The sequence below is a fragment of the Varanus komodoensis genome, unplaced genomic scaffold (assembly GCF_004798865.1).
Source record: "Varanus komodoensis strain SLA01 unplaced genomic scaffold, ASM479886v1 scaffold36, whole genome shotgun sequence".
NCBI classification, from domain to species: Eukaryota; Metazoa; Chordata; class Lepidosauria; order Squamata; family Varanidae; genus Varanus; species Varanus komodoensis.
Window position 1 is genome coordinate 7,737,854 of NW_025335873.1, and position 24,646 is coordinate 7,762,499.

The 24,646-nt window shown below is 53.0% G+C and overlaps 1 protein-coding gene across 7 annotated transcripts in view; it reads right to left on the reverse strand.

Annotated features, from left to right (window-relative positions):
- Window positions 1-2,449: 2,449 nt before the first annotated feature.
- Window positions 2,450-24,646, reverse strand: part of SLC25A25 (solute carrier family 25 member 25) — a 38,430-nt gene continuing 16,233 nt past the window's right edge. For 6 of the 7 annotated variants that reach the window (XM_044439783.1, XM_044439782.1, XM_044439787.1 and 3 more), the window contains 9 exons: window positions 11,151-11,277; window positions 10,954-11,041; window positions 8,919-9,030; window positions 7,975-8,133; window positions 7,072-7,224; window positions 6,813-6,920; window positions 5,762-5,929; window positions 5,442-5,592; window positions 2,450-5,150 (listed from right to left, as the gene is read on the reverse strand). In XM_044439783.1, coding sequence (XP_044295718.1) covers window positions 4,966-5,150; window positions 5,442-5,592; window positions 5,762-5,929; window positions 6,813-6,920; window positions 7,072-7,224; window positions 7,975-8,133; window positions 8,919-9,030; window positions 10,954-11,041; window positions 11,151-11,277 — 1,251 coding nt within the window. In that variant the 3' untranslated portion in view covers window positions 2,450-4,965. Of the gene's footprint in view, window positions 5,151-5,441; window positions 5,593-5,761; window positions 5,930-6,812; window positions 6,921-7,071; window positions 7,225-7,974; window positions 8,134-8,918; window positions 9,031-10,953; window positions 11,042-11,150; window positions 11,278-16,012; window positions 16,336-24,646 lie in introns of those variants that run through there. The other variant, XM_044439785.1, reaches the window with a different exon arrangement.

The window sequence follows — 24,646 nt, forward strand, 5'->3', positions numbered from 1 at the left end:
TTTTATAACTATTACCACCATGAGGCTGATGCACAGCTGTCATAGCGAGACAGGAAGGAAATGGCATCACGGCGAAACAGCTGGCTGGCACATGCAGCAGAGCGGAGCACCATAATATCAGGGGTGCCTTTTGCAAGATGTTGTCACATCGAAAACCCTTTTTTGGAGACAGAAAAGCAGCGAGTGCTAAGAGCGTGGTTCCGGACTCGGCCTGCTCTGCTGGTTTTCTGTTTACAGGGAGTCTGTAAACATAGGAAAATGTCTGACAAGGTTCCTTCCAATCCGGGGCCCAGAATGAAGCAAACCATTGTACCCCTTCACTGCACCACGCCTGGAAAAGTAGCGTGAAATGAGAAGAAAATTAAATTTCAGCTGCTTGTCAAACAGCATTATCTTTTCCTTGGGTGACTGGAGTAGTTTGAGTGCTGACGGGCAGCCTAGAACTGCACCAGAAAATCCAGAACACCCAAGATGGGCAGTGATCTTAAATAAAAGATGATTTAGAGCAGAAGACTAAAGGTTTAGCAGCTTAGATTCTAACTTCACTCTCTGCGAAGCAGGACATGGATGAAGGATACTCTTCAGTGTTTACTCTCCGTGTTAACGGAGTTGTAGACTGAGCTCCTTTAGGCTCTGTTGCTTCTTGACGTTTCCCTTTGAGAAATACGGGAGCAACCCCTCGATGAACACATGCTTTGCCTTTGAGGAGTGACTTTGTTGCATGTGAATGCTAGTCCTTGCAAGGGCCAGCTGGAGATCTCCAGTGGAGATGCCTGGAGCCCCAGCTGTCCAGCGTAGCCGGTGTCACGTCCGTCTCCACGCAACACTCTTGAAAACCCATTCATGTCGGTCAGCTGCATCTCTGACCTGACCTTTGCTCATTCCACCAGAACCCACCCAGTTCTAGCTCCACTGGCAATTTTTAGGATTTGTAAGCTCCTGAAGGAGGTTCTGTCCTAATCCATTCCGTCTTCCTTTCATTTCCTTCCTTTCACAGAGAGCATCTGGCTATGGGGTGGCATACAAACGCAATCAATCAATCAATGTGGCACGCATATAGGGATTGCCTTACAAGATGAGAAAAATGTCTAGTAGGCCTGAATTAAAAGGTAGGCCTGAAGATGCTGTCTGAAGACACTTTCTTCTGAGAAGACTCTGTGGACAACTAACTGGGGAGCAGAGTAAACACAACATCAAGAATCAGGAGGTCAATTCTGCTTCCAACACAGACACTCAGACCGGTACAGGGTGCATTGCCAGTGCATTTGGTTCCTGTTGTCTCCTGAATCCACATCCTGGCATGCCACATCTCCTGAACCCCCATTTGTCCTCCTGGTCTTGAGTGTTAACGTGTTTTAATCCTTGTCCACCACCTGGAGAACTCTGGCTACTAGAGTGTATGGAAACGTAATGGAGACAAGCTCCTTTATTTTTGCTTCCCTTTTTACATTATCCAAAGTTGACCATTACACTCAGATTTGGGATACCTGATGCGGTGAACTCCATCGATCATCAGTGTGGTTAACTCCCTCATCACACCACATCAGTGATTAGCTCAAACAGTGTTTGACGATTCTGGTTTGCTCAGTGCCAAGTTATGTCTAGGCTGGGCTGTTATATCAGTCAACGTGGCTGAAGGTCTTTGACTCTGGTATAATGTGTCATCTCTATGTTTATCTATTGTTACTCTCAAGTCATGCAAGACGCAGATGCTTTTGTTGGAGTGGTTAAGTTTTGACAAGAAATAAATCACGGCTGCAGTTTCTGGTGGTTCAAAGATGGGGCGTTCTGGTGCTTTTCTATGCGGTTTTTATAGCTGCACACACAGGTATTTGAGACCGGAGAAGAGAGGACAGGACTGTGAGGATGTCCGTTTGTTCTGTTTTCTGTTGCAAACCCATGAGAGGGTGGCTGAAAAAAGAGACGTACCACTGACCAAGAAACCCTGCCAGTGTCATGAAGGCCAAACCAGACAAGAGGTAAACCCTTTTAGCATGGAGAGGCCAAAGCCATCTGGAACTGTCCTCAAATTCTTGGTGCAGCCACCTCAGGAAACTGCATCCGTCAAAAGCAGGGCACTCCAAATTCCCACCCCCAGCGATCTTTGTGTAATTGTGGATGGCAGGCCTCCGTGTGCTACAGATGGGATAGAGAGAATAGGTAAGGAACCCTGGGGAAGGAGGCGGGGAAGAGGCTGTACCTCTGCTAAACTCATGACTCCTACAGAGGAGACCCACCTCGGTGCTCCTCAGTTCGACACAGAGCTACCCACTGAAAATCCACTATGACTGTAAGATGCTGCTGTGAACTTCTCCTGGTAGGTCTTTGCTGATCGGATTTTTCAAGGTAAGCAAGTTTGAGAAAATGCACACAGGCCCCTACAGACGTCAAGCTCCACCGGCTACAAACTCAGCAACAACAAAAACAAACAAAAAGACACAAGAAAACGTGAGCATGATAAACTTTTATTAGCAAACAGTTCCTTACTACACAAGGGCTTCTTGTTTTGTTAAATTTGCTCTTCATAAATCCAGGTTACAGCGTCGGAAATGGTTGGTTTTGCATTTACTGGTATGTTCAGAATACTCTCTTCAGGCCACGAATGGTGGGAAGGGGATGGTACGAGGGAGGGAGGACAACTCGAGGCCTGCCAGATGTTTGGGTCCAACCCCCAGTAGCTCTTGCTAGCAACGCCAACGGGGAGGGATGATTGCAGGCCGAATATCTGGCGAGAGAGAAGCTGCTCTCCCAGGTACAGTGACTCACGAAAGGGCGAGTGGGGAGCAAACCACATCAGCCAACACAAGCAGGCAGTTGCAGCAAAAGCAGCAATGGATTCTCCTGACAAAAGGAGAGAGGATCCCGTGGAGATGAAGGAGAAAGCTGCCCCGAACAGCGCAGGCCTTTCAAGGCATGGAGCCACTGCAGGGCCGGGAGGCCACTGCTGCGTCCAGGAATACCAGCCATGCTGCGGTTCTTTTCCATGCACCTGGAACAGGACTCAGAAAACTGCCCGAAAAATGGCCGCAGCTCAGCGCCAAGTGCGAATTTCCTTCCACACATCAGGAAAACTGGCATCTTGTGACCTTGGTCTCCCTGAGATTTTTATTTCCTTTTCCTCCCAATCCAACCAGCCCTTTTCATTCTTAATGCCCCATCCCACCAAACTGCCCCTATTTTTACAGAAATCCAACTTGTGTGTTTCAACCCACAACCCATAAAGAAGTCAGACATGTGGCAATTCCACAGTGGGGCAAGCTCGAAGCAAACCAACAGGTTCCCCACTCTGGTGAAAACAAGTTTCCTCCAGACAGAAGATTTGCCTCACCCTGCCTGTCCCCATCCCTAAGGCCTTTTCCTGCAGGAATTTTCTCTGGACGGACCGAGCTCCTCAGCCAGGCCCAGTGGCAAGCACACTTTATAAAAACGAAACTGAGCACTAGCAACCACGAGAAGTGGTCCTCACCCACCGACAATTCGATCCGACAATGCTTAAACGTGCAAAATGATTTTTAAGAACATAAATACAAGACCTCTACAAAAACACAGAAAAACAAGGACACGGTAACTATATTTAAAACAAGTCTATAAAAAATAGTTTGAGAACAGCTCTTGCCTTCAAATAAATACAAAATAAATATGCTTTAAGCAGTAAAAACAAAACCATGGAATGTGTTGCTGGCCCCGAAGTCGGACGAGGACCCTGCTGGCCCCCCAAGAGGTCTGGGCAGGCAGACTCAAGTAGCCCCTGATACAGTCAGAGATACAGCAGCCCGACTGTCTTCCCTTCTCCCTATGAAAAGCACCTGGCACCAGAAGCAGAGACCAAGACGTTCCTCCCGTCCACTCACCCACAAAAGCTCCAGCCTTCCTGCCGTCGGCTTACCCTGTCCATCCCCTGCAGCAACGCCATTTCCCACCCTGAAGTCCCGGGCCACCACCCCACCCACCTTAAATGCTACCTCTCGAACATCCACCTATAAAGACTGAAAGCAGCAAGACCCCGTGTTCCAGGCGGAGGAGCCCGGCGAGACTGCGTTCAAAAGCACCATGCAAAAGGCTCACGGGGGCGCCAAGGTGGCTTCTGTCAGGTGCTGCGCCCTCCGCCCCCCATGCTGGACTCGCATCCAAGCGACGCCCAAAAGCAGCACGGCTCCGCAACCGGCTCCACAAAGCCACCCGAAGGGTGCCGGGTGGCACGGAGCCTCACCCCCCCAGCCCACCAATGGAGAGACAAGCCGCCCCGGCATGCAGAGAGACGTGCAGGCACGAGGGTACTGCTTCGGATCATAAGTGCAACTTGTTAGCGGTTTTAGAGGGACACACGCTTGCTCAGACCTAGAAAAATAAAAGGCAAAATTTTGGCTCTGCCCAGCTAGCCTTAAAGTAACATTCAGCCCTGGCAGGAAACCAGCTTTGCCCTCAAAGTCTCAGTTTCCGAAGTTACATTGCAGTGTCAAGGATTTTGCCGTGGAACATGAATTACTCCTACCCAAAAGGAATGAATGTAAACAGCAACAGAATATTTGGCCCAGCGGCCATGCCTCCTCCAAAGCAGGCCTTCTGGATGTTTCAGGCCGTGGGCAGGAGGAGTCTGGCGACGCAACAGAAAGGAGCTCTTCCAAGCAAGTCGAAGATGACGCCTGCTCCAGTTCCGCTCCGGCAGACTCAGAGCAGGGCGGTGCTGCTCACCCCCACGAGCCGGCCGGCTCCGCCAGCTTGCGGCGTCTCCCTCGGATTCCCGCGCAGGGAGGGCTGACTGAGGAGCACTAAACACGCGGCTCTCTCCGGAGCAGAGGCCCGAGGCCCTCCTGCTCCACAGCACGGGGACGCTGCCTGGGCTCTGCACAGCCTGGCCGAATCGGCTTCGTGTCAGTCAACGCATTCACAGAATGAAATGGCCAGCGCCCTGGGGTTGCGCTCCCAGGGCTGTGTTCGGAGTTCAGGGTGCCGGATGCCGGGTGGTCACCGCGACTGCACGCCCAGAGTCATCTTCAAGTTCTCGTAGACCACGTAGCTGATGCTCACGGCCGGGATCACCTTCATGAAGTTGGGGGCCAAGCCCCTGTAGAGGCCGAAGGCTCCCTCTGTCTTCAGGATGTGCTTGAAGAGGCCCCGCATGGTCACCTGGGGTGCTCCCTCGATGGAAGCTGGAGAAGAAAAGAAGCCGTTAAAGGTTCCGCTGTACTGCGGACTGAAGAACAGGCCTCTGCAGTATGTCTGCTTAACCCCTGCCAGAAAGACTTTCCCAAACTTCTGGCCTGTGGGCATGTGCTTTTAGGATTCCCATTTTCCTGGATCTCTTTCCTTTCACCATTCTCTCCACATTAAGGCAAGAGGTAATAATTAACAGGAGGGAGGGGAGGGCTTCTCGTGTATTTTGGAAAGCCCCCAGCGATGACTGCAAAAATGAGACCCCAAGATCTCTCCAGCTGTCTTACCTTGAGCTTGCATCCGTGTCCGAACCAGGGCAAGGGGGTAACTGGCCAGCTGCCCGCAAGTGCTGGAGATGGTGCCACAGGCCAGGAGAACGAACACGCCGGGGTCCGCACTGTTCACGGCATAGTGCTGCAGCCAGCTGTTTTTTAATGTCTAGGAGAAAAATCAGAAACGAACTAACGCCTTTGCGGAAGAAGGATGAGTACAGAGACCTAAAAACCCCCAGAGGTAATTTGACTCAGACGCCCAGATCTACCTGCCCTAGGTCATTCCTCCACGGACACCTTCTCACCTCACCAAAGGTAGCAGCCAAGCCTCTCACCTCGTAGACGGCCAGGTCAATCCCAGCATATGGAATGATTCCCAGCATGTTCGGGATGTAGCCTTTGTAGAAAGCGCCCATGCCTTCCTTGGCCAGGATGTTCTTGGCGCAGTTCAGCATTCCCGAGTACTGCCCCGTCTTCCTTAGGGCCATCCGTGTCTTCAGAACCTAACCCATCAGGAGAACAGAAGTGTCAGGAGGGCATGTCACAGACCAGAAAAAAGAAACGCTTCTCCTGAACCATGACCGAGAAAGTTGACTGCCAAGGAAAGTGGTAAAGCGCTAAAGTGCCACTATATGCTCTATCCATGGGGCTCTCTAGACAGTTTACATAATAAAAAACCAACAACATAAAACATAGCACTATTAAACGCAATTAAAACCACACTAGAAATAACAACAGATCATAGCAGGAACACCAAATAATAGTTTAACGGCAGATGGGAATTGTCTTCAATGTCATAATGAAGAACACTGACATTTGCATTAAAGTGGAATTAAAATCGAATTCCAACTAAAATCATCAGCAATGAAAATGCTCTTGGAGTAAAAACGTCGCAAGGACAGAAAGCTGGTGCGACCTGTCCTGGGTGGGGCTACACTCCCTCCGGAGGACAAAGTCTGAAGTCTGGGGCCGCTCCTAGCCCCCGAATGTCTCGAGTGGACGCAGTGGCTAGGGGCACCTTTGATCAGCTGCGGCCGATTCGCCCACAGCGGCAGAGCCAAGACATGCTCATCCACGGCACTTCCTGTCTGGACTACTGCAATGCGCTCTATGTGGGGCTGCCTTTGAAACCGGTCCAAAATCCTCAACTTGCCATGTCGCCATCGTGGGGGGACATGCGTCTAAATGAGTCTCCAGGGTATCCCCAAGGGGGGAGACAGGAAACTGTGTTTTAATCTATGGGATCCATTATTGTTTTAACTCATTTTTGCTGATGCCTTGCACGCCGCCTCGACTGTCCTTTTCTCGGCAGAAAGAGGGGTTTGAATCCAAGCAATGGAAGAACAAGGAGTGGGGACGGCAGCCGTGGGCCAGGCTGAGCCTCACCTCCATGGGGTAGATGCTGCTCTGGGCAATGGCTCCCGCCAGTGACCCGGCCACCAGCCTCTCATGGATCCTCAGCACCTCCTGGTCAGTGCCAATGAACCGCTTGATCTGTTGGGGGAGAGAATCGCAGCGTCAGATCCAGCGGCCCAGGCCGCCACGCTCCTCTTCCTCGCTTTGCCTCCCGGGGGGATTCACGCGCCGCCCCTCGCCCCGCAAAAGCACAGAGCCCCCCCCCGTCCCCCCCGTCTGGATGCTCTACCTGCTCGTAAGCCATGAACTTGATGGCAGACTCTGGAGCGATCTTCAAGACATTGATGCCGTTCCCTCGCCAGAGCGACCTCGGGCCGCCCTCCTTAATCATCTGCGTGAAACCCCCGACGATGCACATGTTGTTGCTGCGAGAAGCGTGAACCTGAAAGGAAGGCACCACAGATCGGATCGAGGCCCAATTCTCAGCCAGGCCGCGTCTCTGATCTGTTTACAGACCGCTCTTGTTTCTTTGATCTACACCCCGCCTTTCTACGAAGACCCATTCTCAAGCCGCCAAACAATAACAAAATGCAGAGTGAGAACAAACTCTCAGTGACAACCCAGAACAAACACGCCTAATAGAACAGTCAAAAGGACCGTCTCGTCTTCGAATGTCCCCCACAATTTCGCAGAAAAAGCGGGTCGTTTTCATCACGCTGCTTCTGGAATTGCAAATAATGGCATGAGAGCCGGGGGAAGGGGCGGAGAACGGACTTCGACAGGGTTGCAAGCACACATGACGCTGCCAGACCGGTACGGTCAGTCCTGACCGGTGCTCTGCAAAGTCCAAATTCCTCATTTCACAACCCGCTTCCTGACAGCAAGAGTGCTTCTCTGCCCTTTGAGCCCAGAAGAGAAAGAACTGCCAGCGAGTCACAGGTCACCTTCCGTCCAGCTGAGCTGCGGTCAACACAGACCAGACCAGCCCTGCCCTGCTGCTTCCTTCTGAGGGGCAGAGTGGCAAGCAATCCGCCCTGAGGTGCAGCGGGAGGGCCGGCCGAATTGCTAGCTGCTGCCGGGAGAGCGACGCTCCCCGCGTTCTTATCCCTCTCCCATTTCTGGAAGAAAAGCCCGGGTTCCCGAGAATCTGTTCCGCGAGAAAATCCTTGTCCAAAATGAGCAGCCAGGCTACCTGCATGACGACTTTCAGGCGGTCCAAGGGGGCGGTGCACGTCCGCGACACGGCTCCTGCACCTCCGCCTGCAACCAGGTGCCGCCACCACATCCCGGTCTGCCTCTCCTCCACCGTGAATTCATCCGGCACGGTCAGATTCTCTCCCACATCAAAGATCTGCAAGGGAGCAAAGTGAGGCACACATAGGATTCTTTCCCTGAGCGACACTCGGGAAGTGCAGTGGCTTCCTCAGAGGACTGCCCTTCATTCCCCACACTCTGGGAGGAACCATGTAAGCCGAAAAGTCTGAAAGCTCCGTCTTGCTTATAGACCAAGACATTATTGCTTTTGTTCTCCACTAGAGGAGGGAATTGTGGTGAATGAGGTGTGCCAGGAGGCATCGTCCTAGCTCCACTTGAAAGATTGTTTCGCCGCCAGCCCTGCAAGCCAGTGTCCACAAGAAACCGGAGAGGGACAAGGCTCCAGCGTTCTTTCGGAGTACAGGCTGGTCTGATCCAATTGCATTGCAATAAGTGCGAACTTTACCAAAGGTGGATTCTCACCAGCTGGCAGGTTGCAAACTAGCAGGAGCCAGTTCCTCGCGTACACTGAAATCCAGGAATGTAATCAGCCGGCTCTACCCGCCCTGCACCAGAGTTTCCAGGAGCCAGGACAGAACAGACATTAAAAGGGGTGTTGAAAGAACCAGGACGCGACCTGAGGGGTGCAGAGGCTGAGTCTCGATAAAGACTGCAGAGAGGCCGGGTTGACAGGCGAGGAAGGAGACCTTTGTCTCCCTTTATTCTATAGTGCAATAGAATAAAGCTGGTTTTGGCTCTGAGTCTCGTCTCAGGCTCTGTTTGGCTTCGGGTCTGGGGTCCACCTGGGGTTTGCCCCAGCTGCTGACTGGCTGAGTCCGGTAACACTCAAATTTGGCCTCGGTGTGCCGTGCCCTTCCTTACCGTCGAATGCTTCCAGTACAAAATAATCTCCGGAATGTTCTCCACCGGGTGCAAGAGGTGATAGTCACGCCACTCGTTCCAGTCTATGGTCATTGTCCCGTTTTTATCCATGCTGCAAGTATAAATTGGGAAAAGCAGAATGAACAGGGTGGTCGGAGGGGAGCGGCAGCATGTCAGTTCCCTAACCTCACCACCCACATTCAAGCGAGTCGCTCTGGGAAGGCCGAAGGAGGTGCAATCGCAGCCTTAGCACGGAAGGGCTGAGCCGCCGTCAGCCCAAGGACCGATTCCTTCGCAGAGACGATCTTGCAGGCAGCAGTGCAGGGGTGGGAAAGGGTGAAGACGAAAGGTGGGGAGAGGGCCAGGGGGGCAGAGTTGGCCCCCGGGCCTGAGCTTGTGTACCAAGTTTGCTCATCAGGCTGTGCACAGTTTGAGAGAACCCCTTCTGGACATCGGCGGCAACAAAAACACTCCCTCGAATCGAGGGAGAGCCAGATGGAAGTTCTACCTACTCGTTTTATGAGGGATAAGCTGCGCTCTTCTCTCAGAGGCCTTACTGGGCTGAAGAAGCCTTCTCCACCGCCTCTCCCCACCGCCTCCCTTTATTTCCAGCCCAGCCAAAAGAATGCTCCTTTGCCCCACACAGCAGGGACCAGTGCCTGGGCGGGGGCACACACCACACCCCCCGCGACTCCACTGCCCGTCCTCGCTCCCTTGCTGACAGTCTGGTCTGTGTGGCTCCCCCTGAAGCACACCTGCAGGGCGCGCGGATTCAGTCTTGGGGCAGGGCGAGGGGCACGTGCCCCTGTGGCAAGGCACAGAAGCGCTGGCCCCGTTGGGCGATGCTTACGAGTCTGAGCAGAAACCCACTGGCAAGCCGAGAGCTGCCTCTCGCCTCCCGTCTCCAACATGGGGAACCGAGGCTGCTACCAACGTGCAGGCTGAAAGGACGTGACCTGCGGCAGGGACCACGCCATAGGTCTGAAGTTTAACCTCGGTCCCCGATGGCGCTCCGGAAGACCGGACTTTTGGGAGTTACCCCTTCCCTTCATACATCCCTCTGCTGTGTGGTCTTAGGAGTGTTTTACGGATTTGCTGTGCAGCTTTTTATCACCTGCACTGAGATCGTAACATTTTCATGAGATCACCTCTGCACTACCTTTGGGCACACGGGCTGAACAACAGCACAGATTCCTGCCACACTGACATCGGCTTCTGGGTTTGTCCACCGCCACCAGAGAGCCCTAAAAATGTGCCAGATGCTGCCGACTTTGCTGGAACGGAGGCCCGCCGGCACGAGCGACACGGGGCCCCACAAGAACACGCACCACGGTTACTTACTAGGTGACAGGACCCCAGACGTGCCCAGTCCTTATTCTGACAGACAGACAGACAGGCAGGCAGGCAGAGGGGAGGATGCAAAGAGGGAGAAAAGGACAAGTAAGTGATTGTTAGAAGCCACTGCCATGTGCGCCCAGTGGAAAGCATTCTAGTGTTAAACCGCACACACAGCAAAGGAGAGCACGGGGCAGGGGGGGACAGACGCCCCCTGGGACTGCCGGCACTTTGAGACCTGCTCTGCGAAAGAGCACCGTGCGCGGCGATCACAGAAGGCTTGGCCTCTTCCTTAGCAGAGGGCCGGCAAGAGCCGCTCTGCTTGCCTGTTCCCCGCCCTGCCTCGCATGCAGGTAAACACCCCCAGTCTGCGACAGGGGACGGAAAGTTACCGCAACGACCCCCTCCTTACAAAACGGAGAAGCCGTTCCACAGAGACAACAGCAGCATCTCGTGAAGCAACCTCCTGTTTGCTTTGGGCGTCACATGCTCTTACACATTCTGGTTGAACGATTTCCTAGCTTCAAATGGCCCTTATATTTCCAGGAAAAGATGCAGTCAGGGTTCTAGCACGGCTAGCTACAGAGAAAAGCAGCAGAGCTGTCTCGCGGCAGTGTTTTTTCAAAAGCAGGAAAACAGCGAGAGTGCAAAGGACGAGGAACGCAGCGCTGCAAACACCGAAGCCAGCTGCGGCACTCACCTCTTGAGAATTTTCTCTGCCTGCTGTTCGGAGATCTTGACTCCCAAATCCCGAAGGGACTGCATGATCTCCTGCGCGTCGATGCAGCCTGCAAGATGGAGCGACAAGAGAGCTCAACACACAAAGCGCAACAGCCCGGGGGCCTGGAGAAGGAGCACGACCCCTCCGCCCCAGAAAAGAAGCAGCTCTGAGCTCACCGTCATTCTTTTTGTCTAGACTCTTGAAAACCAGCCTCAGTTTCTTTTCATGGTCTTGGAGATAGTGAACGAACTCCTCGAAGTCCAGCTGGCCATCCAGGTCCTTATCTCCAGCTTTTACGATTTTCTGTAGAAAAGGAGCAAAAATAACACCCGTTAGTCTCTATCCGTTGCTCCATAGTCATAACAGAGGTGGGTGGGAACTGTCAAGTCGGGTCAAACGCCAGGAGGAATTGGCGCGCCTTGCGCTCACAGAGACACTCGCTACTCCGAGGAACCCCCAGTCTTCGGACCCCAAGCGCAACCCACTCGCGTGTGACAAGCCCTTGACAGAAACCCACCAAGATGCCCACCAGTGGCCAGCAGGAGCACAGCTCGGTGTGGGCGCACAGCGCATCCCTGACACCTTTCACTGTCATTTCTGTAGCGCTCCGGGCAACCCAGGGCGTCCATCCCGATGCTGCCAGGCGACCCTGTGCGCTGGGATGCAGAACTGGGGGCGTGGCTTGGAAGGAAGGAGTTCTCAGCCCCGCGTTGGCTCGCAACAGGCCACTCTTCCAGAAAGCCATGCAAGATACGGAAGGGGCGTGGCTTGCTCCCAGAGCAGGAAAAGCAAGGAAGGTGGAACTCCACTGGCCACACAACACAAGCGCTGAATGGCCCAGCAAATGGTCTAGACCACATGCATGCGCCCTTCCCTTGAAGTTACAAAGGCTTCATCTCCACCTCCACCCAGATGATGCCCTCCAGATGCGCTGGATTAATTTACAGCACATCCTAGCCACTGGCCCAACTCTCGCATTGCCTTTTTCTACTTCCTTATGCAAGTTACCTTTTTTATTATTAATAAAGGGGACAGATGGGAAAAGCTAGCCGTACCCAGAGAAAGCTAACTGTTGTCAGAGCCGGCAAACTGCAAGATAATTTTAATGGGCAATTTTTAAAAGATAATGGCAGTTGCATTGCAAGCACGAACTGGTTTGGTCACTCTGAAGTTACATACTTGTGCAGGATCCTGGGGGAACCAGATTTTGGGAGCAGCATGTAGCTTTCCAGAAGAGATTAAGAGGTAGCAAGGTCAGGCTGCTAAAGGCAAGCCTACCCTTGAAACCTTTTCCGAGCAGGTGACACGGTGCCAATGTGACTTGGTCAACACCTGTTTCACTACCTGCTTTGCATAGACAGCAGGAAATGGGCTTGGCAGGTAATATGTTGGAAGCCACCCAGAAAAAAAGCAAGCTGGTTACTCATGGTGGCTAATCTGCATTCCCAGCTGATCACCCCAGCATTCAGAGGGATCAGCTATGGCTTCCCCAATCTGGTGGCCAGGTGAGCTAAAACACCGAGTCCCAACGCAGGGGAGGAATGCTGGAAATTAAAGTCCAACATGTCTACGGGCATCAGAGGCCGGGAGAGACTGCTAAATTAAAGGCAACTGCCAGTCACACAATCAAAACTTTACTTGCTAGGTGGGGAAGAGATGAACGACCGAGGGAAAGAAATGCATTAACATACTTCTAGAGTGAGATTTCAGGTCCTAGCCTTGTATTAAGTTCATCTGACATTTGACATCACCTATCAAACTTGAGTTATGAGAATCACACCCAAATTACTGGGAGGGCTCCTCTCTACTCCACCCCACAGCCCTCCATTTCCAACTGCTAAATTTAAGCCATCATATAATTTAATACCTTTCTAATCTAACCTTGGTAAGGACATTCAGTGACCATCTGCAATAACCTTTCATATATCTGATGTGCAGCCAATTTGCAGACAGTCATATGACGGTTGTAAAAATGTCGAGATGGAAGGATCACCGTTTGTGAGCTAAAGATAGAAAGAAACCTCTGGCACGCCGGCCAATAACTGCGAACTGGCCCATTCCGGATTTCTCAACAGCGAACAAGCCCTTGTAAGAGACGCTGAGATTTTGCAGTCCTTGTAACTTTGCCCTGGAGAACCGAAAATACACCTTTCTCCTCCATGGGCGCAGGGCAAAACTGGGTAAAATGTCTGTGCAAAGGAGCATTCCTAGCACAGCTGCCAAGTTATTTGCCCCCGCTGAACTCACACGGCTGTGGTGCAAGCCATTTCTAGCACTGCAGCTCTGGATTCCATCATGATCAGCGGTGACATGTTCCCCTGCCTATGCACAGGATTGGCATATTATCCTCCTTGTACAGTGAATCAAGGCAGCTGGAGCCCTGCCGCCTAGCTCAGGTTCCTCGCATGCCCGGGGATCTTAGGTGGCTTCCTTTTATTCTGTAGATTGAAGGGGGGGGCAGGGCAGGGGTGGAGGCAGAAAGGGATGCGCTGGAGTTCTCTGGCAGCGGTTCCACGAGGGTTCCCGGTGTCCAGCTGCTTGACAACTGCAGGAACGAAAATGGTCCCCTCCAGCAACCTCTGCACAGGAGACTGCTGGGAAGAAAACCTGCTGTGGGGGCAGGAGGAGAGGTAGCTCGGATACGATCGTGACAAAAACCCTTGGTCTGAGTCACGGAAGCCTTCTTTCTGCAATGGCAGCCTTGCCCAGCCCAGAGGACTTGAACTACAGCTGCCAGAATCCCTGGCCATTAGCCATCAGGCTGGTGTGAGTTGAAGCCCAAAACATCTGTAGGGGACCCTCTTAGGGAAAGCTGTAGTGGGTGCATGTTTGCCCTCAGCTCCTGATTCCGTCTGGGGGACCCAGGTGTGGGGTAAAATGACAAAGTCGACCCAGGAAGATGCCAGGGTCTCCCTCGGTGTTGCCTCGTAGCTGAGCTCCAATGCACAGCTCTACAAATACGGGCAGTCTCGAGTCCAGCCTAGGTCGGACCGCACAGAAGCCGGCAACCTGTGCCCTCGGTAAGAGGGGCATTCTGACCCACGGCGAGTATGGCGAGCGGGACACAAGGTGCCGCAAGCGCAGCGCGAAGGGCTGGGCATCGCGACCCAGGAAGGCCAGTGCCGGAACACCCAGTGCTCCCCTTTCACACAGCTGCTGAAGCGGCGCTTCAGGCCACCGTTCCTCACTTGCGAATTAATGAGTAACAGACGTGTGGCGAAAGAGCTGACGCGCACGGCTGAGCCGGCAGCTTCTCTCCGGTACTGGCCGCCCCGCGGTTGAGCCCTGGGAAGTCTTAACGACGTACAAGCACTGCTGGGGCCGAGGCAGAGTTTCGAGCCAACTGAAGCAGCTCGCGGAAGTCCATTAACTCCTTTATGCAGGTGATTTTACGCTGGTCTACCAGAAACATGTGCCCCTTACGGTGCAGCTTATGCACGTTCAGACGGAAGAAAGTTCTACAGCTCTCGGCACGCTCGGTCCTGTGGGGCTTTCTCCCATCTGCACATGCACAGAGAATGGAGGCCGTGAAGATACAGGCCGCTCAGAACTCACAGGCTGCCAGAACACACGCCGCCCGTTCTCAGCACCACCTCTGCTGCAGCCCGGAGGAGAAAGGTAGGGGCTGAGCATCAGAGCAGCTGCACTGCATTCAGGCGGTCCTGAGTTCAGTTCTCAGCCTCACCACTAGGCTAGAGCTGGGAGAGAGATCCGCGCCTGGAAGCCCGCCCAGCGCAGATGCTGGATCTGGTGTGGACGCCCCCCCGGGGAAAGCGAGCACAACGGCGACAGATGCTCTGCTCATGTGTTAAGCCAGAGCCGCGGACATGCAGGGCCACCTGATCAGCCCATGAGCTGCTCCACCAGCTGCTTCGCCACTCCACTCGTTCCGTCCCAGGAACGGAGCTCAAACCAGGGACCTTGCAGCCCTCTGGGGCTGCTGGGTTGTGCTGGGCCAGGCCTGCTTTCAGCAACCTGGGACCTCCTGAACTTTACCGAATTCGTGACCATCACACCACCTGTTTCCACGCCAGCCCATGTTTGCAAGGGAGGAGAGGAACCTGGGAGATGAGCAAGCGTTCCCGTGCCGTTCACTGATGCTGCCCCTGCATGTGCCACCGCAACCAACCCAGCATCTCTGTCTCCCCGCTCTCTTTTTATTTGCTTGTAGCTGTGAGCACGGACAGTTCCGGGAGTTAGCAAGACGGAGAGCCTGGCTCACTGTGCAGGCCCAAGATGTTGTGAAAGGATGTTAGGAAATTCCACCCGAATTGCTCATCCCGGAACACGTGAAACTGTTGGGGAAAGGGAGGGTCCCCTCCACCGCTGAGCTAACAATGCACGCCCAAGCGAGACCGGGACCGGCATGAGCCGACGGGATGCCAAGCAGGCCTGCCAAAAAGAGATCCTTGCTTGGAGCAGAGGACAGCGCTGAAGGCAGCCGCTGGGCCATGCAGGCCTGCTGCGTGGTCCCAGGCAGCCAGGACATCACAATTACTCTCTGGGAAAAAGGGTAATTTTTTTTCAGAGCAAAACCAGGCACCAGACTCCTGCGGAGCTGCTATTCAAGTGAATGGCAGCTCATAAATTAGCAGGAGCCATCCCGAGACCAGAGAAGCGGCGTGCTGCCAGGGCTAAATGTGCCTGGCTCAGAGCGAGGCGTCCCGGGCTCAAATCCCCACTCAAGTATGTGAAGTTTTTTCGGGTAAATTTGAACCGATCACTGTGTGTCAACCCAGCAAGAATGTTGTGAAGATACAATTGGGGGTGAGGGGGCGAATAAGACCATTATTCCAACCTTCCCCAAGCTTGGGTCCTCCAGAAGTGCAGGACTACAATACCAGCCAATGGCCATGCTGGCTGGGGATGATAGGGCTTGTAGCCCCAACACATCTGAAGGACCTAGCCATGAACCGGGGATTCTATGGGAAGGCTGATCCTTGGGGAAAGGGGAAGGGGGCAAGGGAATACAAAACGCAAGAGCGAGTTCGGCTGACTTGCCTCGCCCACCCTCCACCGGACGCAGCCTTGTTCGTACCTGTTTCCACTGCCGGTAGGTGGAGAACTCCTGGGACGGAATGAACAGGCTGAGCCTGAAGATGGACTTGAGCTCAGCAGGAAGTCCCTTCGACTCGAAATACTCAAACTCTGCCTGGGACTCCCCGAACGTCGGCACGTAGAGGCACAGGCAAAGCATCTTCCCGCGCCGCTCCGCTGCTCGTGGAATGCACCTCACTCGCGGGTGGAAGGGAAATGCCGGCCAGTCTCATGACACATGCCTATGAGCGGCCCTGCCCTGCGCCGATTGGCCGCCCCGGCCCTGCCCTTCTGCTTAAAAGGGAAGCCGGTGCGCCTCAGCCCTCCCTCCGCCGATCCGGCGAAGCCTTGGACTCTTGACAAGAGCACGTGACCCACTTCCAGATTGCTCCAGCAGCTTTCGTAAAAGGCCAACGTCACTTTCACCAGCAGGCAAGATTAACCCTCTCGGCCTCTCCCACACTCCAGCGCTGCGTTCGACAGGAAGCGCATGCAAGAGCCGAGGCATGGGAAAATGGGCTTCTCCTTTCCTCTGTGATGGACAACAGAGTTCATCTTCTGGCGGAGGGGGGGAAGCAAACAGGGTGCACCCCCCACCTCAGAAGGCCGCCGGAGCCCAGGCTGGTGTGCAAGCCCCTGCGATAATCGAATTGGCCATCGTTTAAATGGCTTCTACAAGAAAGGGAAGCTGAGAACAAGAAGCACATGCCTCCCACTGAACCAAATTCAAGCCCAGGCAAAGCGTGTCTCAACCTGCTCGGCTCTCCCATGACGAATGTGGCCGCAGCGACAGAGAGACCTCACCAAGTCACTGGGCAAGCGATATTCTGCAGTCCCGAGTTCCCTCTGAAACGCCCGTGCCTCGAGAGCTGCTGCGTCCGACCCGCCAATGGAACCAAGCGCCTTTCCTGCAGAAGGACGGTCCGCGAAAGCAGGTGCCACCACTGAAGGGGCCCCGCCTGCGGAGCTGGCACACTATGGCTTTAGCATCTTGTCCCTGGTGCCAAGTAAGGCTCAAGAGGTTTGTTCAACAGGAGGTGGAAACGAAGGCCTGGGACACCTACCCTGACGAGTGTGTTAAACAAGCATACGGACTTCTTTTTCCTTGAGGAAAATCACCCTTGCTGAGGCCGGACAACTCAAGGTCTCCATGCCGCTACTGACGCATATCGCATGCAGCTCACTGTACCCAGCACTGCACAAACAGTCGGGCGTGTTTCCTTTAGATCAGAACCACATTCTGATTATCGTTCAGCTAGGATGCCTTAGTCAAGTGTTAAACTCCACTTAAAGGGTGCAATTTGCAACCCGCCATTGTGAATGCAACACGGAAATGAGGACGCCACCCACGAAGTAACATAGTGCTGGGTTAGGCCCAGTGCATGGGCACAGAGTGTTCTGCACAGTTTGCAGCCCTTGGGTCGAAAGGGGTGGCGGAGGACGAAAAAAGACCTATTCCAGAGGCACGATTTTGCAGGCAGGTTAATTAGCCGCTTTACAAGACTGCAGGCAGAAATAGCCGTGAAGTGACACAGCTCATGCTCTGCACGAAGGAGGTGCCAAGAGCACTTGCAGCCTCCACGAAAAAGTCACCTCGGGCCACTTAAAAGCCGTCTCAGATAGCAGGGCTGGAGAGGAACTCTCTGACCCAGGAGCTGCCTATCAGGGCTCGCGCACCGAGCTGGATGGATGCCGAGGGGGGGCGGGAACGAGGAACGCAAGAAATGATGAGCTGGACCCGGAGGTCTGAGGCCCAGAAGCACCCGCCTTACATAAGAGCAGCCACTTGCAACCGGAGAGCAGGGCATCCATCCCACCAGGATGAGGTCCAGCCAGTCAGAGCGGCTGCTCCTGCCATACCTCCAGCGCAGAGTTCAGCAGTGCTGGCGTTCAGATGTGCAACTCCCAGCTTCTGCTTGCTCAGAACGTATTTCCATGGCCCTCGCACAATTTGCCGCACTCCAGCCAGTTTCCTTCCATTTAATATCACCTGGGAAATATCAGAATTGGGAACTATTCTGGTTTTTCTTAAGTGTGTAGTGCACAAACGCTAGGAGCTTCTTCTTGCATACTTTCCACCTTCCTCATTGTGGCCTTTCTGGATCACAGGTGAGGAACCTCCCATCTGCAGGCCAAAACCAGCCCAGCAGGATTATCCGAGGGCCATACCCCCTTCCCATGGCCACTGCACTCTTTCTCCCCATCACTGAACCGGCGGCCTTTGTGTAGTTTTCTTCCCATCCCCAAAGGGTGAAAAGCCTCTCCTAAGGGTGAGTGACTGGTAAGAAGAACTTTAAACTTAAATATGCTGGGGAGGGGATTCCAGCTCGCCCTGGCCCCACCCAGCAATGGGATGTGGCCACGCGTGTCTCTCCAAAATAAAATGTGGCACTTGGCTGAAAGAAGCTCAACAGCTGCCTTAAGCATAAAGTTGCAGGCAAGATTGGTTTCTTCCAGTGGATCTGTTTTTATGCAGCATTTTAATTCGGGTTTTGTTTTTCATCTGCACTGCAGTATTGTTGAGCTCCGCTCTCGGAGTAAAGTTGAGAAAACAAACAAACAAGCGACGTTTCATCTCCAACTTCTTAATCTCCATCCCTGGGCCTACTGACTACACCACTCCTTTCTAAAATTGGTGACTCTCAAAGGAAACCAGACCCCCTTCCACCTAAACTGCCCCTGTGTGACAGTAAAGCAACTGCCAAGCACCATCACCAGCAGGCGGGATCCAGTCCTGTGCCCCTTAGTGAGGAGTCCAGTGGCGGGATCCAGGCCTGCCCCCCTTAGCTGGAGTCCTTTGATCACACGGACAAGGCATTTTCGCTGCTCAGTTCAAACACCTCTTAATTTTGGCTCAGAGTGGGTTCAGAAGACCCACTACGTCCCCATGGGTTAATTAACCCACGGGAAGCCTGCTGGGCTTGGGCAACTCATGGGTTATCATGTTGTCCAAACCCAGCCAATGCAGGTGTCTTCATTCCTAAGCAGCTCTCCTCTGCAGCAAAGAATCTCCTTGGAGAGGCGCAGAAAGAAATGTTCCCTTCTTGGCTTCAGGAAGGTCATCATGACCAGCTCTGGGTATACTTGGTCGCTGAACAGGTCATAAAAATTGGTGCTGCTGGACACCCTGAATAAAGCCTCCTTCAGGGTGGAAGGTGATATTAGAACAATATTGGGCCAGTCTTCTAAATGAGGCTTCAGAGTCCGTCTTGAACATAAAGGGTAGTACACTTGTTAAGAACTGCTGCTTGACAGAACGACTCCAGAGGAGCACATTATGCAGGAAAGACGGAGCCTGCACACTGTGGAAAAACACGATAGTGTAATAAATCCTGACAAATTAAAGTTTAATTAAGTCTCCATGGCTTGTGTGCTCATCCAGTAAAGCGGCTTAATTCGAGATGAAAAACAGGAAAAGCATTTCCAGCCACCTGTGCGCCAACTAACTCTGAGCAAGCATTTCTAGGGACAGTCTCAAAAAATCGACAGCACACAAGGGACTTCAGCAAGGTGTGAAACCCAGGGCCAGCACACAGACTTTGTCCAAAGCTCTTCCAACGAGTCCCAGACGAGGCTGCGAGTGGCCTTTTGTGGAATTTCAGCCTCGCCAGAGCAGAAGCAGAATTCGACTTCCTGAGAAGGAAGAACATCCAGCGTAACTCAACAGGTGGCAAAGAACATTCATCAGGACAGAAGGCCACACAAATCGGTTGCTCAGGATCTCAGAACAAGCACTGTTTTAACACAGCACAAAGAACCACCACGGATTGAAATTAGAACCTCATATGCATCCGTCCATAAGATACTTAGGAACAATCTTATGCGTGTTTAGCGAGAGGAAAGTCCTACAGACTGCTGGGAGTCCCAGGCTGTTCCTCGTCTTAACATGCATAGGATTGTGCCTTCAGACAACTCTTTGTCCTTGGCATGTGAGTCTATTTTTCCCCAGTCATTCCAGGTGGCAGCGAATCTGTTACACTGGGAATATTTTGTCTCGGGACTTGGGTAGCCATTCGTATGACTCCCAGTGAAAGTCACAGGGAAGCAAATGCCCACCCCATCTCCCCTCCTTGTGATATGGGCAGCGTTTAACTCGACCTTGTCATCACATGATGGCTGGCTTGTGACCCTGCCACAGGTTGGCGGATTTCGCCAATCCAGCATGCTGCTTTACCGGCATTTGGGCATCCCGTTTCCCCCACAGACTTTTTAATTGCATTACCAACTGTGGCCTTTTATTTCTGTTACCTAACCAGACTTAACCTATTCCCCTTCTCTGACGTCTGTCTCCACACAAAACAGGATCCGGTCTCAAAATCCAGATCCTCTTAGAGATCAGCTGCAGCGGGCGGGACTAGTTAAAAGAGAAGGAAAAGAAAAGCAAGGCAGCTCAGCTTCCCCACGTACTCCTAACCTCCCCGGAGCGCTCTCCCCAAGCTGTCTGGCCACTCTGCCTCCTCTCAGGGTAGGTCTGCCAGCTCTGAGAAATCAGAGTTAAGCTGGAGACAGCCGTTAGACAGCTAAACAGCGAACGCTTGGGAGGGTGCCCAGCCCCTCCGGGCTCAGAGACGGCACTTTCTCATTCAAACTGCAGTATGCTTGACTTGCCTCTGGCAGCATTATGCAATTTTAACCACAGCAAGCTGCTTGGCCAAAAGGACCCAAAGATGGAAAAAGCCAGGAGCTGGAAAAAGCCAAGGCCCCTTGCTTGTGCAGAGACAGCGGGCTGCACCCCTTCAGTAATGGGACCAGCACCCGGAATCTCAGAGCTACTGTGCTTTGGTGCCCAGTCCGCTACCAGGCAGCACGCAGATCCGAGGGGAGCTGTGGCCGCCCTGTGCGACCACCACACAAGCAGGGGACCAAACATCGAGAGAGAAGCCTCCAAAGGCATTTTGGATGGGTGGTGGGCTCAAATCTGAAAAAGAAGAGCGCTGCGGGTGAGGCGGGCCCACGTTGCAGTGGCTTGGCTGCACAGCAGCTGACGGTGAGCTTGTGCGTATATACACGTGTGTCTCTGTGTGTCCGTGTACAGAAAGAGGAGGAGGAGAGAAGCAGAAACTACACAGACAGATGCAGTTATCCAGTGTCCCAAAGCTGAGCATTTGGGAAAGAGGCCCGGAACTGCCCTGGGGGGGGCCCAGGCCTCACCTTCAGCCCCGCCGGTCCCTGCTGCGTGTGAGCTTACCAGATGGCCCCCATGAATACCAAGCAGTGAGCTAGCCCAAAACCCCCGCGCCAGCAGGGCCAACGATCAGGGCAGATGAAGCTGCTGCAGTCAGGCGATGCCCGAAGGGCCAGGGGCTACCCAGCACTGATGCACGGCGGTGACTCAAGGACGCCGCAGCACCAGAGTCATGGCCGGCCGGCCGGCGGCAACACGATCCCCCTTCTCTGCCAGAGGGAAGCTGCAACACCAGCACAGTCTGCATTCAGTCTCTGGAAAACGGGCCAATTTTAGCCCAAGCTCGGGCAACCCAGAGCACTGTGATGTGGCCCTTCGAGACATTCCTTAGGTCCACTCTCCGGATCCTCCCTCCGTTACGGAAAGCTATCTGAGGGCACATTCCTATGGAATGCACCCCGGAGCCCAGGAGTGCCGAGGTTCCCTTGAGTGTTGGGCTGAAGCAGAACAGAACCGCTGGCAATCCTCGTCCCCCCGTCCTCCGAACTCCGTATTTTTGCTAGATGGGCTTCAAAGGGTGTGTGGCAGGAGAAGGGAAAGCAGCTGGAGGTGGCTGAGGACATCTTGCTGCCTGGCCTCTTTGCTCTCCCCCTGCCCTGGCTGCTTGCCCTGCCTCGGAGAAGCACCCGGCACAGTCCTTTCTACACTGGCTGTGAGGGAGTTCCCAAGCCACCTGATGGTCCTGCGACAGACCTGCCACAAGCAATGCAGGTGGCTTCAAAACCAGAACCGAAGCCTGCAGCTGGGTTTCCGGTTCTGGATTCCAAGCTAGTTATGGGCTCCCTGCGGTGAGTGATGGAACAAAGGTGACGGCGAGCCCACAAGCCCGGTGACAGCCAAACCATGGTGGAAAAGGCCAACAAGTTTTAAATAAAACTGGTGGAGGTACACTCAGGATGTCCTTTCCTACTGTGCCGGGAAGCACCTTCAGACAGCAAGGCAATTGTGAGCTGCTAAGCTACCCTAGTGATGCATATACCAAAGCTGCTGCTTCTCAATCTGAACTTGGTTTATGATTATCCAGAAAGGCAAGGAGCTGCTGTGCCGTGCGAACAGGGGCTTTAAATATGTGCTATTTAAAGCAGGCCCGCTGAACAGGGGAAGCTTAAGTTAGACGCAGCCCACAGCAAAGAACATCTAATTTCACCCTGCAGACGACGAGCAGTTTAAATGGAGGCACAAGGACGGGTGACTGAAAAGGAAAACTTCATACACGGCAGCAGCAGCAGCTCCAAAAGTGAACGCATTTGCCGTCTCTACAAAATAATGCCGATGACTGGAATCGACTGAATGCAAAGGCTGTGAGCCGACACAGTGGACCCTGGGGAGAAAACCCGTCTTGCGCCCAGGGCGTCCCACAGCCACCGCTGCCGCAAAGCCCACTGAAGTGTAAGGGTAAACAAGCCCATCTCTTGCTGGACTATGGAACGTAATTGCATTGTGCTCATTTGCTCATGGCTCATCAAACCTCAGTATCCAAAGCATCCCGGTTATTCTCATATCACCCCAGTCCTCCATCAGTTCCACTGGCTTCCCATCGAAGTCTGGGCTCAATTCAAGGTGCTGGTTATGACCTATAAAGCCCTAAACGGCTTGGGACCAGGATACCTAAAGGAACGCCTGCTTCCCTATTTGCCCTCCCGCCCCGCGATCGGCAGCAGAAGCCCTCCTCCGGGAACCCTCTGTGAAAGACATTAGGAGACAGAGTACCCAGAGGAGGGCCTTCTCTGCGGTGGCACCCTGACTGTGGAATGCGCTCCCCAGAGAGGTCCGCCTGGCGCCGTCGTTATTTGTTTTTCGGCGCCAGGTTAAGACCTTTTTATTTCATCAATATTTTAATAAGTTTTAATATTGAATTTTATCATCATATTTTAATTGCAGCCAGAGTGGGTCATTAATTAATTTGTTATGTTAGATCTTGGAATTTTATTTGGGTAAGCCGTCCTGAGGCTCTCGCAAAGGACGGCATACAAATACCCTAAACAAACAAACTTGTGATCCCATCGGGGTCAGCCAGCACATCACAAGAGAACAAACAGAGGTGCTGAAAGCGAGCAGATGCTGACTCATGAGCTGGCAAGCGAAGAACGGAGCACCCGCTACTCTTGCTCTGGCCAAACATTACCGCTGCCCTTGAAAAGGTGAAGCGGCTCCAGTTTATTTGACTGTAACTGAGAAGATGATTCCCAGGTGCATTTGCCTCAGACCAAGAGACACCTCGGGACAGCTCACGTGTCACCAAAAGCCAGCATTTCTGACATTCCACTTATGGTGTGGTCAAATAAAACTGGGGTGCTCCGTGTAGGAACTGATCAGCATATGTCTAAACAGGGTTCTCCAGCTTGCTGCTCTCTCGGCGAACCAGATCTGCAAACCAAAGCCATGCTCACCAGGAGAAAAAGGCACAGGAAAAAAGCAGTCTGCATTCTTGATCAGGGATGATACATTGATTGAACCTCATTTAAAGCGATGCTTTCCCTACATGGAAAATGAGCCCCACCGACTGCTTTAACTAGTTCATAAGCTACCATGTAACAATAGTTTCCAGGACAGCACCCAAGTAAAACAAACCAATATTAACATCAAACACCACAATTACATAAAAACAATTATAATGCAAGACACACACACAACTATAAAACCGAGCCAAGTCATCTGGAAACGAAGAGAGGAGAACCACACAGCACTGCCCTGAAGAGCTGGAAGGAGGGAGCAAAGAAGTAAAAAGAACAATACAGCGTATGAAATAGCCTAACCACACGGCATAAAGGACAGTTTTAAAGGGCCTGGGAAAATAAAAGATATAATGCGAATGCCAGGCACGCGGAAGAAGCCATTCCAGAATTGTGGGGTGGCTGCTGAAAAGCCCCTCTCCTCTTAGAGCCACTGGCTATATTTTAATTGAGGGGAGACCTCAGAGAAGCGTTGCAAAGGCTCTCAAGGGGGAGGGCGCTCCTTGTCCTTTCAAAGCTCCAGACTGTGAACCACAGGAACTCTGCTGTTTGAGGTAAGCATAGATGAAGGAAGAGTTTTATAACAATTAAGGCCTTTGTATGAGTCTGCCCTGGGGGACAGTGCTTTGCATTAGCCCGTGGAAGAGAGCAAGGGAGGCCAAATTTCTGATCCAAGCATCCCTGAAGCTTTTCAGGGGTGTTTTCACTCCCTTGCTCCGCTTTCCCAGCAATCCCTAGCAAGTGCTCCTTGGCTAGTTTAGAATACGAAGCAAACAGTGCCAAGGGAATTTGGTCTCCCGAGGGAACGGGAGCAGCAGGCTAGCAATTCCGCAATCCAACTTGTACCCAAGCGAAAGCCACTCACTTTTATCCAGAAAGTGCTTCAGAGGGGGATGGGGGGACCCCTTCCTATGTCACTCTGCCCCACAACTATATAAAATGTATTCATATATTTGGGGTCACTCTGCCCCACAACTATATCAAATGTATTCATATA